The following is a 12584-nucleotide window of genomic DNA, read 5'->3' as shown; positions in this document are numbered from 1 at the left end:
TTGCTCTCATTCGATTTCCGCCTTTCATAAGAGGCAAGAAGATCATTTTTAGGTGGAAAGATGGTTTCTGTGTCCAAGCGCGGGAGCCATACTTAGGCGCGTGACCGTCAGCGTTCTCTCACCCAAAACTAAATCTGGTACACACTAAAATAGTAGCACGAAGAAGCGGATAATAGCGCGAGTGTTGGAAGAATGCTGATGGTTCAAAAGTCATATTCTGATCCAACGGATGATGCCTTCAAAAAAGTTATTATACTTCCACTTGAGAATTTAACTTTCAAATCACATCAACTGTGATAGATTAGATCTATCTCCCGCCGCTTGGCGCAACTTTCGAAAAGCCAAAGCCGCTCAAAACCGCCATTTTCCCTCCAAAGTTTTGGTTCCCGGGCTCTGCACTGGTAATTTGCATTATAGAACCCATAGAAGGTCTGGTCTTGCTCTCTCTCTCTCTCTCTCTCTCTCAAGCTTTCGCTCATTCGAAACAAGTACCCAGCAAAATCGATAATGGCGGATTCGTTGAGCATTGGTCGCTTCCTTTTTCTCAATCCATGGTTACTCCACTTGCAGAAAATGTGTCTAGAACTCAAGTGTTCCGTATGGTACGCGTTTGTTTTTGATATTTCCATCACTGATTTATTTATTTTTTGTGGTCGGATTACGAATTATCGTTGCGATTTTCTAATTTGTGTGGGTGTTTAATCTCTTCCATTTTAATTGACTAAAATTAAGTGCCGTTTGTTTTCACTGAAGCTTGAACTTGCTGAATCGACCATTATTGATGCCATGCAATCACATATTATGCAGGTCTTTCATTCTTCCTTTTTTCACGAGTTGATTTCGTTTTGTGGGTAGTTAAAAATTCACTTCTTCATGTTTAATTTTGTTTGGATTTTTTTTCTTCTCATTTTCCAGTTCTTGCATTCCAAGAACAACAGAGTTCGGATCCGAGTGTCCCGTCTGTAGATCACCTTTTGTTCACAAAGGTAAAGTATATCGCCTGCCTCCCTTACCCCTTATTTTTTTTTTTTCTGGTTTAAATATGGAACTTGCAGATCTTCTTAAATGATGCGAAGTAAGGATATGTGTCTCCAGATTTAAGGCCGGCTCCTCACATGGAAAATATTGTTAGCATCTATCGGAGTATGGATGAAGCCTTTGGTGCTAATCTCTTGCATTGGGTTCCTCAAAGTCAAATTGATCTGGCTGGTACATTCATTTTCATCCTTACTTAAAAGCTCTCTGTTATGGTCTATTTGTACTAAAAGTTGGCAATTTTATTGGGACGTTGCTCTGTGTTTTGCATTTTGATCCTTGTAGATGTGGGAAGGGCATTGGATCAATTCCCGGCTACGTTTACTACTGTTATTGATGATAGGTCGAGGAAGGAACCCATTAACGCCATGCGAATGGGAATCTCTGGCTACCCATCATCATCCACAGCATCTTTGCATGTTAATGAACTAGTTCATCTTCCTACACATCATTCGGAAGTCAGAGTTGAGAGATCTAGAAGACCTGATGAATCCAATGTGCCAAGTAATGGTGATGCAGTGAAAAAATTAGGGCAATCGGTTGGGGAACAGAGGAAATTTCATGGTGAAGGGTGTGCTAATTCATTGCAGCCTCAGCAGCTTAGAGATGAGAAACTTGGTGCAAGCAGAGGTTCAGAAGATGATTTGAATAATTTCACACAGACATCCTATGACAGCCCACCACCATTCGGCGATGGGAAGGATTCAGATGATGACAGCAATGCCCGTGGTAGCCAGCATGTATGTTACAATCAAATTGTGGCTTTAAGGGTTATTGGAGAATTTTTATCCTTAATTATGGAACCACTTGGAGAATTAGTATATAGACAAGATGGTAACATAACCAATAAATTAGCAGTTAATTTTATGCTTCGAGTTTCTATAAATATTTTTTAAATAGTTTTAATTGTTCAATTTGAGATTCTGTATCTTCTGTTTAACATTTATTGGTTATTTTGTAACGGATTAGCCTGTATGATTAGCTGGTCATAATTTTGACTTTATTGTTTGCTTAAATGTACTTTTCATATTTCTAGTTCATTTATAAGATTGACAATATATTTCTTTTCTAAGATTTATTTAAAGGAGACATTGCACCCAAATGGTTGGATGTCATGGAGAAGTTAAATCAATGCTTGCAAAGCACATGAAATTTTTACTGGCATGTGGTTCTCAAAATAATTTTGTAATGGACTAATCTCTAGTCAAGGCTCTCATAATTGGAATCGGGTTCCAAATCAGCCTCAGTTGATTCCGATTCCAATTGGTGTGTTTAGGCAGGAAAATGCTATGCAAAGCTAAGATGAAACTATTCATTTTTTGGATCCCAATATACCAGGAAACAAGGAATCTATAGTGTCTTTTGGTGTTTTTTATACTGTGTGTGATAAAGCCTATACTTATTTCGTTGGGATAGTGCGCAGGAAGGGTATCATTCATAAAGGTGAAATAGAACAAAATGGTTTATATTCATCAAAGTTCCTTTTTCAGCATATTTTCTTTTTTAGATTTTGTCAGATTATAATTTGTACAACAATAGTCATGGTTGGAATCTTTTTTTTTTTTTTTTGGGGGGGGGGGGGTAGTCATTGTGAAGTGAAAGCTCTCTCTGATGTTCTTTACTTGTTGATCTAATTCCTGCATTGCTAAACCATGAATATGTTGTTGGGTGCCTACTCTTGAGATGTGCTTGTAGAACTTGTCTCTTCCATATTTTGGCTTGACAACTTCTCAACAGTGAACTTTATCTTTTATTTGTAGGTTAGATAGCTAGTCTACTTAATTACCTTCTTAATATTGGTTGTAAGAGTTTTAATCCAATATTAGTCGGCAATTGCATGCATTGATGTGATCAATACCTATTGAAGAATGTATTAAAGTGTTAGTATTTCTCATGAGTTGTTGGAATTTGCATTCTGCAGAGTGTTGACAAATTCTCAGCCAAAAGCATGTTGAAGGAGTCAGTGGATGGATTTGTCAAAGAGATGGGTCAAGGACCATTAACTCAACCTGGAGAAGATCATGGTAGGGAATCAAAGAGAATGAAGTTGAACTATGATCCTATAGATACTGCCACAGAAAATGGCATTCACAGGTTACCATTTTTGGATTCTGAGAATGTGTTGATGTCCCAACCCAAACACAAAAACGGATTATCTGCTTCGGCTGTGCAATCATCAGTTGGTCCAGACTGTTCAGATTCAAAGTCAACTGTAATATGTGCATTTTGCCAGTCATCTAGTTTGTCACAGGTAATTATCTACTTCAGATAGTGGCTTTTATTTCATTCCCCTTGTTTTACTACAGTACATCAATTAGTTTCATGAGCCGCTAAAATATCTTTTCTGTTTTAAAAGGATTGGTTTGGCAATTTAGTAGTAAAACATTTATCTTTACAATATCTCAGTACTCAAAGTTTAATTTTATGTGTTTTTAATGTTGTTTCTTCCAGTGTTTTGGACCAATGATGCATTTTTCCAATGGAAAGGAAATAGTGGCAGATGAGGCAGCTCAACCCAATGTCTTGCATGTACACAAGAAATGCATTGAATGGTAAACTCTTTATCTGTGATTTCCTTTTTACCTAAATTATGGTTACAATTTATGATGATTTTTCTGCTCCTCATTGTATCTATTTGTATAGCTGTCGAAGTTTTAACCCTTAATTTAGAAACTCCTTATAGTTTTATATCTTCAGTGTTTGGGTGAATTTTTATTGATGGTCATTGTTTTGTGTTTTAAAATCCTGAATTGTAAGAAATGTGAGATTATTTGCCCTAAAATAAGATGTTGGAACTTGAAAGGAGAAAACTTGAAGATATTTATTGATAACTTAGTAAAAGGAAGGTGAGACTTTGATGTAGACATTAATATGGTGTGGAATGAGATAGCTACTTATATTAAGAATGTGCTAAAGAAGTTCTAGGAGAATCTAAAGGAAAAATAACATTAATCTAGGGAAATAAGAAATCTAGTTTTAGAACTTGGGAAATGACTAAGGATGAGGGGGATTTAAAAAAGGTATAAATTATTAAAATGGAAGCTGAGAAGCTAGTAGGGAAAGCAAGGACTAAGAAATATGAGGATCTCTATAACAATTTGAGTGCAAAGGAAAAGGAAAAAAATATCTATTAACTAGCTAAAATAAGGGAAAGGAAGAGTAGAGATTTCAACCATATTAGATGCGTTAAAAGTGAAAATTATAAAGTGTTAATAAGTGATGAGGATATTAAAGAGAGATGGGAAAACTATTTCTACAACTTTACTAAATGAAAACAATATAAGTAATAGTATTTTACATGATTGTATTTGTAGGTACTGTGGCCTCCGGATGCAAGTTTCTTTGCCTTGCGGGCGGGATCCGTTGGGTTTCCATGGCCCCTTGGCGACGAGGGTTTGTGGATGGCATCGCATCTTGATGTATCAACATAAGGGGTCGGGGTCATGTTTCATAAATTAAAATAAATGGAGTTGCCACTTCGGATTTAGGCCTAGGACCCAATGGGTGTAGCCCATCCGAAGTGAGTTGAAAGGGCTACATGATTCCATATGGTTTGGTCAGAGATTCTGGGTAAGTGATCAAGTTACGAGTGTGGGAAGGTATTAACATCCCATCTCGCTTGGTTAAACCAGTCTTTCTACTAGATGTTAGATTTAGAAGATTCTCTCGTAATAACACGTCTTATACCAACATGCAAGATTAGATTATGATGCATCAAACATCAGAAGGAAATAATAAAAAACCGTTTATTATGTACACTAAAGTAAATTACTTTAATGGTATACATTGTATCCAAAGTAAAAGGAAACGTGGAGATGTATACCTGCAAATGAAATTAATCAAAATAAATAAAATGCAAAAGATATGAAATATAAAGTATCCCCATGGCTCAGGTGGAGACGGACGATTGGCTTGCCTCTCTCTTGTCGGATAGAGCAATGGCTAGGTAAAAGGGATTTCGGCACTTAGACTTTGGGCAAAGTAACGATTGTAATGGGAGTTTCGCTACTTGTACTTGGACAGAACAAAGACTGTATATGGACTAAATATGAGGCAAGGATTGGGGAAAGTGAGACTATGGACCAAAACAACTTTTAGGTAAGGTAATTGAAGGATCTACCAATAGGAAGGATGATCAAAGCTAACAAAAGGTGGCTAAAAGGGATGTTGGAAGGCTCAAAAGGAGCCAAATGGGAGCAAAAATGGGGGTGGGACCTGTCCTTGGGGCTTTCTAGCTTTAAAAAAGAGGGTGGGGGTCATCCGTATATGCCACTATAGATGGCCCATAGATGAGGTCATATGGCTGACACAATCCTGTGGTCCCCCCCTTTGTGCGGCGTCGCATTCCTTTCCCACTGAATGGGCCAAGATCCGCGGCGCCACAGATGAGGTCATATGGCTGGCGCAATCTTGTGGTCCCCCCTTGTTGCGGCGCCTCAGTTATGACATGCCTCGAGAAGGGGGTTTTCCCTTTTGATTCTTCATAAAATTTTTTGTTAGGGAAGTGAGCAGTATCCCCTTCAGCATTTGGTAAAATGGTCTTTCAAATCATTTTTAGGGATGTGAGAGTGAAATGGTTTGGGTGCAGGGGTAGGAGTCCTTGAGAGAGATACCGATGTCTGTTCGTGTCCTATTGTCATCATCGCCTGGGGATGACAAAATTCAGTGTCTACAATATTAACCATTAAGAAACCATTAGTCTTAGATATATATGGAAAATTAGGGTGTCCGAAGTAAGGAAGCTTTAAAGAAGACGAAAATAGGGACGCAATAGGTCTAGATGGTATTCTAATAGAGGTGTGGAAGAGCTTAGGGATTGGTGAAATAACTTAGCTAACTAAGTTGTTTAATAAGATTATGAGCACAAGAAAAATGCTAGATGAATGACGGAGAAGCATTGTGGTTCTGATTTATAAAAGTAAAGGTGATATTCAAAGCTTTAATTACTATAGAGAAAGAAAACCTATGACTTGTACTATAAAATTTTATTGAAACCCGCTAGAAACAAGAAATTAATATTTCACATAACTAATTTGGTTTTATGTAAAAAAGATTTTCATATGGTATTTATTGACTTAGATAAAAACCTTAAAAAAGTGTTTCGAGTAAATATGTGGACATAGTTAGAGATACACATAATGGTGTAGTGACTAGTTTGACTGTTTAAGAATTGCAAAAGGGGGGGGGGAATTGAATTTCCAATTACAATTGGATTATATCAAGGATCAGTTTTAAGCCCATCTCTGTTTGTGCTAATCAAGATCATATCCCTTTGACTATGCTTTTTGTTGATGATATTTCTTTAGTGAATGATACAAAAGCAGGGAGGAATGCAAAGTTGGAATTATGGAGATCAACCTTGGAATAAAAAGGTTATAAAATAAGTCGAACAAAAACAGAGTATATGGTGTGTAACTTCAGTAACAATGGGACAGTATATGGTGTGTAATTTTAGTAACAATGGGAGTGAAAGTGAGGTGGCAAAGTTGATGATAGGGAGATAGGGCAAAGTGAAAAGTTTAGGAACCTAGGTTCAATCATAAATAAGGTAAGAGAAATAGAGGATGGTGTTGTATAAAGAACTTTTCTTCAGGAGTGTAGTGTGATTGACATATTCCTTTAAAAACTCAAAACGAAAATTTTTTATAGGACAGTTATATGATCGGAAATGATGTATGGAGCTAATGTAGTACTGGTTTGATGACTCAAATCAGAAGCCAATAACAAGATCTTTCAATCAAAGGAAGCTTCAAATTAGGGGTGATTTTAAATAACATAAATCTAGTGGATGAAAGGAGCTAAAAGTGAGGTTGAGTGGAGGGGATATGGATGGGAATGATTGTTGAAAGTTTCAGCCAAATCTGATGGTTACATTTGGAGTTATGACTGAATCCTAGCAGCAGTAGGAGTAGGGGCAACAGGGTAATTTTGGTTCTGAAATTAGGGTTTAATGAGGAAATTAGATTGTTGATTTCAGATATAATTATGCCTGATATCAGCGACCTAATATCTGAAATCAGAAATAAAAACAGAGTTGAAATCAGGGTTGGACAAGGGTAGGGGCAGAATAGTAAATTCACAATTGCAGACAATCGGCTGGTCTGATCTAAAACAAATTTGGTCGAGTCCTCAGATTAGGGTTCTTAGTCTTTGCACAAAATTTCATGCAGATCCAATGGCTGGATTGCTTAATCTGAAAAAAAAGCTTTGTATGTGATCTTCTAGACGGTGAGGTTCTAGTTGCAAGTTGTGAAGGTATTAAGACTACTTGTTAATGGCAGTAAGTTGAGCTCAAAATTCCATACCAATAGAGCAGCATTAGGGAATGTAGAATAGCAACAAATGATCCACCCGGGCTTCTCACCGCAAGGTGTCAATCAGATCAAACATCAATTCCATTTTCCTCAATCAAACTCGAGTTCTTGTTGCAAAAGAAAACAGCAGCAGCAAGCAAGCTTCTTTCATAAAATTCGTGAATAATAGAAGCCTCCCACGATTTGTTTATTTATAGGCCTATGGCCAATCAATCAAAATCAGAGTAGGAGACTGAAAGTCCATCTAGCTGACTGGAGAAAACAAAACACATCCTCTCTTATGCGTGGAGAGGTGTGGACCTAACTTAATAACTTAAAAACGTAAAGTAGAATCACTTAGATTGAATCAACAGTTGGACCAGATTCAATTGAGCTAAACCCAAACAAAGGACATCAAAATAAACTAAGTATGGAAAGCAAATAAACAAAAACAAAACAGCAAAATGTTACGCCACAGATTGGCCTCTCTTGTTGGTTTTCTTCCTATGGATGTGGGTCTTCAGATCTGCATCAGGAGCTGAATGTTGGGCAGTGAAAGAACGACATATAAACACACTTAGTGTATAGCTGAAATGTGGATCTTGAGATGAATGAGTGGTTAAATTAGAAAAGATAAAATAAGGAATGAACAAATTCAAGCTAATTTAGGAATAGCTCTGACACATGATAAGTTGCGAGAAAGTCGTTTGAGGTGGCATTGACATATGCAAGAAAGGCCTAAAATACTCTTTGATTCAGATTGGAGGAGCTAAACGAGTCAGGGGTAGGCTTAAAATTACTCTAGAGTGGTGAGGAAAGACATGTGTAGCTTAGGACTAGTAACAAATATGGTTTTGAATAGAGCTGATTGAAGAAAAAGGATCCATGTGGCTGAACTCATTTAGTTGGGATAACTGGATAAGGCTGAGTTGAATTTAAAAGAGAATTCAGGAAGGTATTAATTTCTGTAAGAATGACTAGCTGTTTAAGTGCATGAAAGATGAATTATGAACAATGATGTCTCATTGATCAAGAAAAGAGGACTACCTAATGCCTTTGAACTCCCTAAGAATGTTTAAGGATAAGAATTAATTTTTCACCTAGTTTACAACTTGTTCCAGTGGAACATAGTTATCGTAGGGTGTGCTGATCCAACTACTTTCAGATGGACTAAGTATAAAGCATAGAGAAAATTTGAAAATGTTTGGCAATGAAGAGGGCTATTGGATGCCTGCTAAGTGTAAGACAGGTAGTGGTCCTGATCCCCCAAATTGTCATCAGCCCAATTTTTGAAGCTTGTTAGTTGGTCGGACTTGCATATGGAGACATTTGAAACTAAAACATTGGTTTATTTGATGGATATCTTTGTTACTGGTTTGAAAGAGGTCATATTTCTAACCTTTGGACTGAACATGTATGATATTTGATTTACAGGGCGCCCCAGGTGTATTTTGCTGATGATGCTGTTCATAATTTGGAGAAAGAAATTTCAAGGGGTGCAAAGCTCAAGTGCAGCCATTGTGGGCTGAAGGGTGCAGCCCTTGGTTGCTATGCAGAATCCTGCCGAAAGTCTTTTCATGTTCCCTGTGCAGTACAAATTGAAGGTTGTCGGTGGGATACTGTAAGCTATCTGTGCTCTTTAATTTTTATATTCTGAGCAGTTTTGTTTTTATAAATGCAGAGCCTTTTTCCCCTAAAATTTAAACTTCAATTCTAGCAAATTTATTGTTTGAGTTGTTCATGCTTGTTGACTTCTTGGCTGTCACAGGAAAATTTTCTAGTGCTTTGTCCTACTCATTCATCAAAAAAATTTCCAAATGAGATCTCCAAGCTTGGGAAGAGGATGAGAGGTTGCCATGCTTCAACAAATAAAATGTAAATCTCATTTTTCTTTTCATTTGATCCATTTTACATAAGTGCTTCAACAATCTTCATTGTTCCTGGGATTGGGCCTTTTTTTAAATGAATATCTGAAAAAATTTAAATCACTGTCTTTTTTTATTATTTTTTTTTCCTGAGACTAGAGTGATGAAGCTGGTAAGATGGTACGCATTGGGCCCTTCTCTCTCTCCCCCCTTTAGATTAGGGCATACGAACTGGTAATTTTTACTTAAATGTGCACATGTTGCTTGTGTGTGTAGTTGTAATCTCATCCTTGCTTTGTGGTTGGGTGTGCTAAAGCAAAATATGGTGGTTAATGGGAAAATTGCATCAGTATCACTGAGTCTGAACAGAGTGAAATGTCACAACTCACAAGTGATGGAATAAGTGGTTTCCTTTCCTTCATTTTTGTTTTCCGTCAGTGCTTTCTGTAAAGCTATTAGATAGCTTTGCCTCTGATTGTGAATGGGCGGGGTGTCCTCATGTACCTATGCTTTTGTATGTGTGTATTCGTTAACTGACTATAATATCCAAGGTTCTTAGATCAATATTTATGTGTTCTGTTACAGATTTTGGCCTTTTGAGTGCCAAAGATTTATATTTTTATGGTTGACTGTATGACCTTTTTTTTTCTTCCAGGAATTGTAGTCAATCCATCAAATCTGCTGGTAATCCTGAAGGATGGGTTCTATGTGGATCTTCTCTCTCTGTTATAGAGAAGGTAAGCTGCAAACAGAGTTGATATCTGGGTTTTGTAAATGCGCCATGCCTTGTTAGCTGTCTAGTTATTCTTTTTCAGAACTCTGATAGGCTCAGTCATTATTAAGTCTGTAAACCTAGGGTCTAGGCAAAGGTTTAGTTGGATGGAAGATGTTACCTTTATTTCATTATTTTATACATAAAAAAGCAATAAGAAGCTTGCTGCATCATTGGTCAAGCTGTTTGTTGGATCTGGTCGTCTCAGTGCGGCCTCTTTCATGGGCCTGTAGCGAGGGGTTTTGCATTTTGGGTCTGCACTGTAAGAAATAAAAAGACATTAGGTTTGCGTTGCATGTGAAAGTTTCTTAGATCAGTTCAGATTGGTCGTCTTGGTCGCCTTTTCTTGGTTGACCTCTGGTTCTATAACAGCGCTGTTATGGTTCAGTTGCAATGGATCAGGTAACTTAATTCTTTTTGTTACTGATGTGTAGAATATTTTGGCCAAGTTCGCAAAAATGATTGGCGCTACTGTCGCAAAGGTTTGGAAGCCAAATGTCACCCATGTCATTGCAGCCACAGATGAGATGGGTGCCTGCAGCAGGACCGTGAAAGTCCTTATGGCCATCTTGCATGGAATATGGGTCTTGAAAATTGACTGTAAGTTCTCTTATTTTGCTTCTCTGGACTTGCATATATGCTCTGTAGTCTTGTTTCTTCTGTCAAGCCCTTTTGCCTCGTTGATTATGAACTTCTGATCTTGTTGTCTGAAGTTTTTTGGTCCTGGATTTGCATTACACGACCAATGTGGGACTAAACTTCCCTCTCATTCATAGCCATGGAATGCAATCATTGCATCAATTCCCCCCTGCTTTGGGCCATGGGCCTCCACATGGTTGTGCACCCCTTTGATACCATTTGATGGTGTCTAACCCAAAAGCCCGAGCTTTAGGGTGGATAGGCCTAACCAAGGTCATAACCTAACTGCTGTACACTACCCGACCAATGGACGACTAAACTCCCCTCCCATTCTTGGCCATTGAGCGCAATCACTACTTTAATCTCACAATAAAAGTCTTTGTTTTGTTTTTTCTTTTTATTCTTTTTTTTTGGGGGGGGGGGGTGGGGGAGATGGAGGTGCTTTTGTGGCAAAACTAACTGAAATGTTCCATGTATCTGTTGTCCTATGTTGTCGTGTTGATCTCCCTAGATTTTTCTTGTTTCCTTTGTTGTTTAGTATTGTCACTTTAATTGCTTTTTGCAGGGATAAAAGATTGCTTGGAAGCTTTGCAACCTTTGCCCGAAGAGCCGTATGAAGTCCAACGTGACATTCATGGTTGTTGCAATGGCCCCAAAAATGGCAGACTTAGGATGGTGAAGGTAGGGCTCTCAATGCACACATTTAAACATACATACATATACTCTCAAATTCAATTGCTTGCATCACAGTGCACTTTGAAATATATGTGGTTGGCTAAGGTTAAGTATCTCCACAATTCTTGTCTAGGCACCAAGGCTATTTACTGGCCTGGACTTCTACTTCTTTGGTGATTTTGTGCCATCATACAAGGAATGCCTCGAGGATTTAGTGTTGGCTGCTGGGGGTACCCTTCTTAAGAACAAGGGCATGTTACTCCCACAAGATAGTGAACAGGAAACTTCCTCAACCTTCATTGTTTACAACCATGATGCCCCGGAAAATCGTACATCGGTGGAGGAGTATATGGAGTGTAGATTAAAAAAAGCAGAAGATTTTGCTGCTGAATTTGGATGTCAGGTCATTGGACATACTTGGCTTTTAGAATCAATAGCAGCTTGTGAGATTCAACCTCCTACTTGCTAATTTGAATAGTGTACTAACTTATTGAATAAGGGGCATGTGATCTTTTCTTTCCCTTCTGCCCTGTATCTAATTGTTGTTTTGTTATTTCATTTGATCTTGAACATCCTAAGGTGACATATTTTATAAATAGATGTTGTAAGTATTATTTATGGATTGATCTGAGCTTATCTGTGTTATTTTCCAAGGTCCTTAGACTTAGTTGATGTGGGATTATTACTTAATAATCTGCACTCCACATGGTTTCAAACCATTTGTAGAAGCCATCAGTATCCATGCACTGATGCTTTTACTTGTTTAGGCAATGCATGTCATGTTTCTGGTCATTCACCTTATACTATTAAGTAGTGAAAATACAGGTGAAATGGCTTAGATATTGGCGAGATGCTGGACAGATTTTAAGCAGGTAAATGGATGGGTTGGAGTGAATTTGTTGCTGAAAGAATGAGATGCTAGGGAAGTGTTGCCTCTGTGAAGAAAAAAAATTCATACCGAGTAGTTCAGATGAGTCGGTGAAGTGGCTTCACAGTCTTGCCTTTAGGATATACCTAACACAACTTTCAAACAATCTGGTCTCTAGAACTTCTGTGAAATCTATTCAAACCAACATCTTACACAGTTACAATTAGATGTTTATTTTTTTTGGTCATTTCTCCCCTTCTTGCAGTCAGAAAATCGCATAAAATTAATGAAACTTGGCTCTTTTACCAGATCTACAAGTCTTTTGAATAAATTTTTTCTAAAAAATCAAAATCTATTGAAATCTTTGCTTCGATATTTTTATTCTAATCTCTAGGGTTCCGGCTAATTCCAACTAATCTATACCAGAAACGATGAAG

At 37.7% G+C, this 12584-nt stretch overlaps 1 protein-coding gene across 1 annotated transcript; it reads left to right on the top strand.

Moving 5' to 3' along the window:
* The first annotated feature begins 421 nt into the window (after positions 1-421).
* Positions 422-11895, top strand: LOC122641376 (BRCA1-associated RING domain protein 1-like). Its single transcript, XM_043834584.1, has 13 exons — positions 422-602; positions 754-807; positions 916-986; positions 1096-1209; positions 1321-1775; positions 2957-3286; positions 3487-3587; positions 8763-8949; positions 9097-9203; positions 9849-9930; positions 10400-10565; positions 11170-11285; positions 11413-11895. Exons 1-13 carry the CDS (start codon positions 508-510, stop codon positions 11746-11748), a joined length of 2214 nt encoding a protein of 737 aa, XP_043690519.1. The 5' UTR covers positions 422-507; the 3' UTR covers positions 11749-11895.
* The last annotated feature ends 689 nt before the right edge of the window (positions 11896-12584 follow it).

The sequence above is a fragment of the Telopea speciosissima genome, chromosome 10 (assembly GCF_018873765.1).
Source record: "Telopea speciosissima isolate NSW1024214 ecotype Mountain lineage chromosome 10, Tspe_v1, whole genome shotgun sequence".
Lineage (NCBI taxonomy): Eukaryota > Viridiplantae > Streptophyta > Magnoliopsida > Proteales > Proteaceae > Telopea > Telopea speciosissima.
Note: the sequence above shows the minus strand (reverse complement) of the source record. Positions and strands in the feature narration are given on the sequence as shown.

Excerpts from the sequence above, each read along its gene's own strand:
- LOC122641376 (XM_043834584.1), top strand. The coding sequence starts at position 508 with ATGGCGGATTCGTTGAGCATTGGTCGCTTCCTTTTTCTCAATCCATGG. Across the intron at positions 1,776-2,956 it reads ATGCCCGTGGTAGCCAGCAT|AGTGTTGACAAATTCTCAGC; the intron begins GTATGTTACAAT and ends TGCATTCTGCAG. Across the intron at positions 10,566-11,169 it reads ATGGGTCTTGAAAATTGACT|GGATAAAAGATTGCTTGGAA; the intron begins GTAAGTTCTCTT and ends TGCTTTTTGCAG.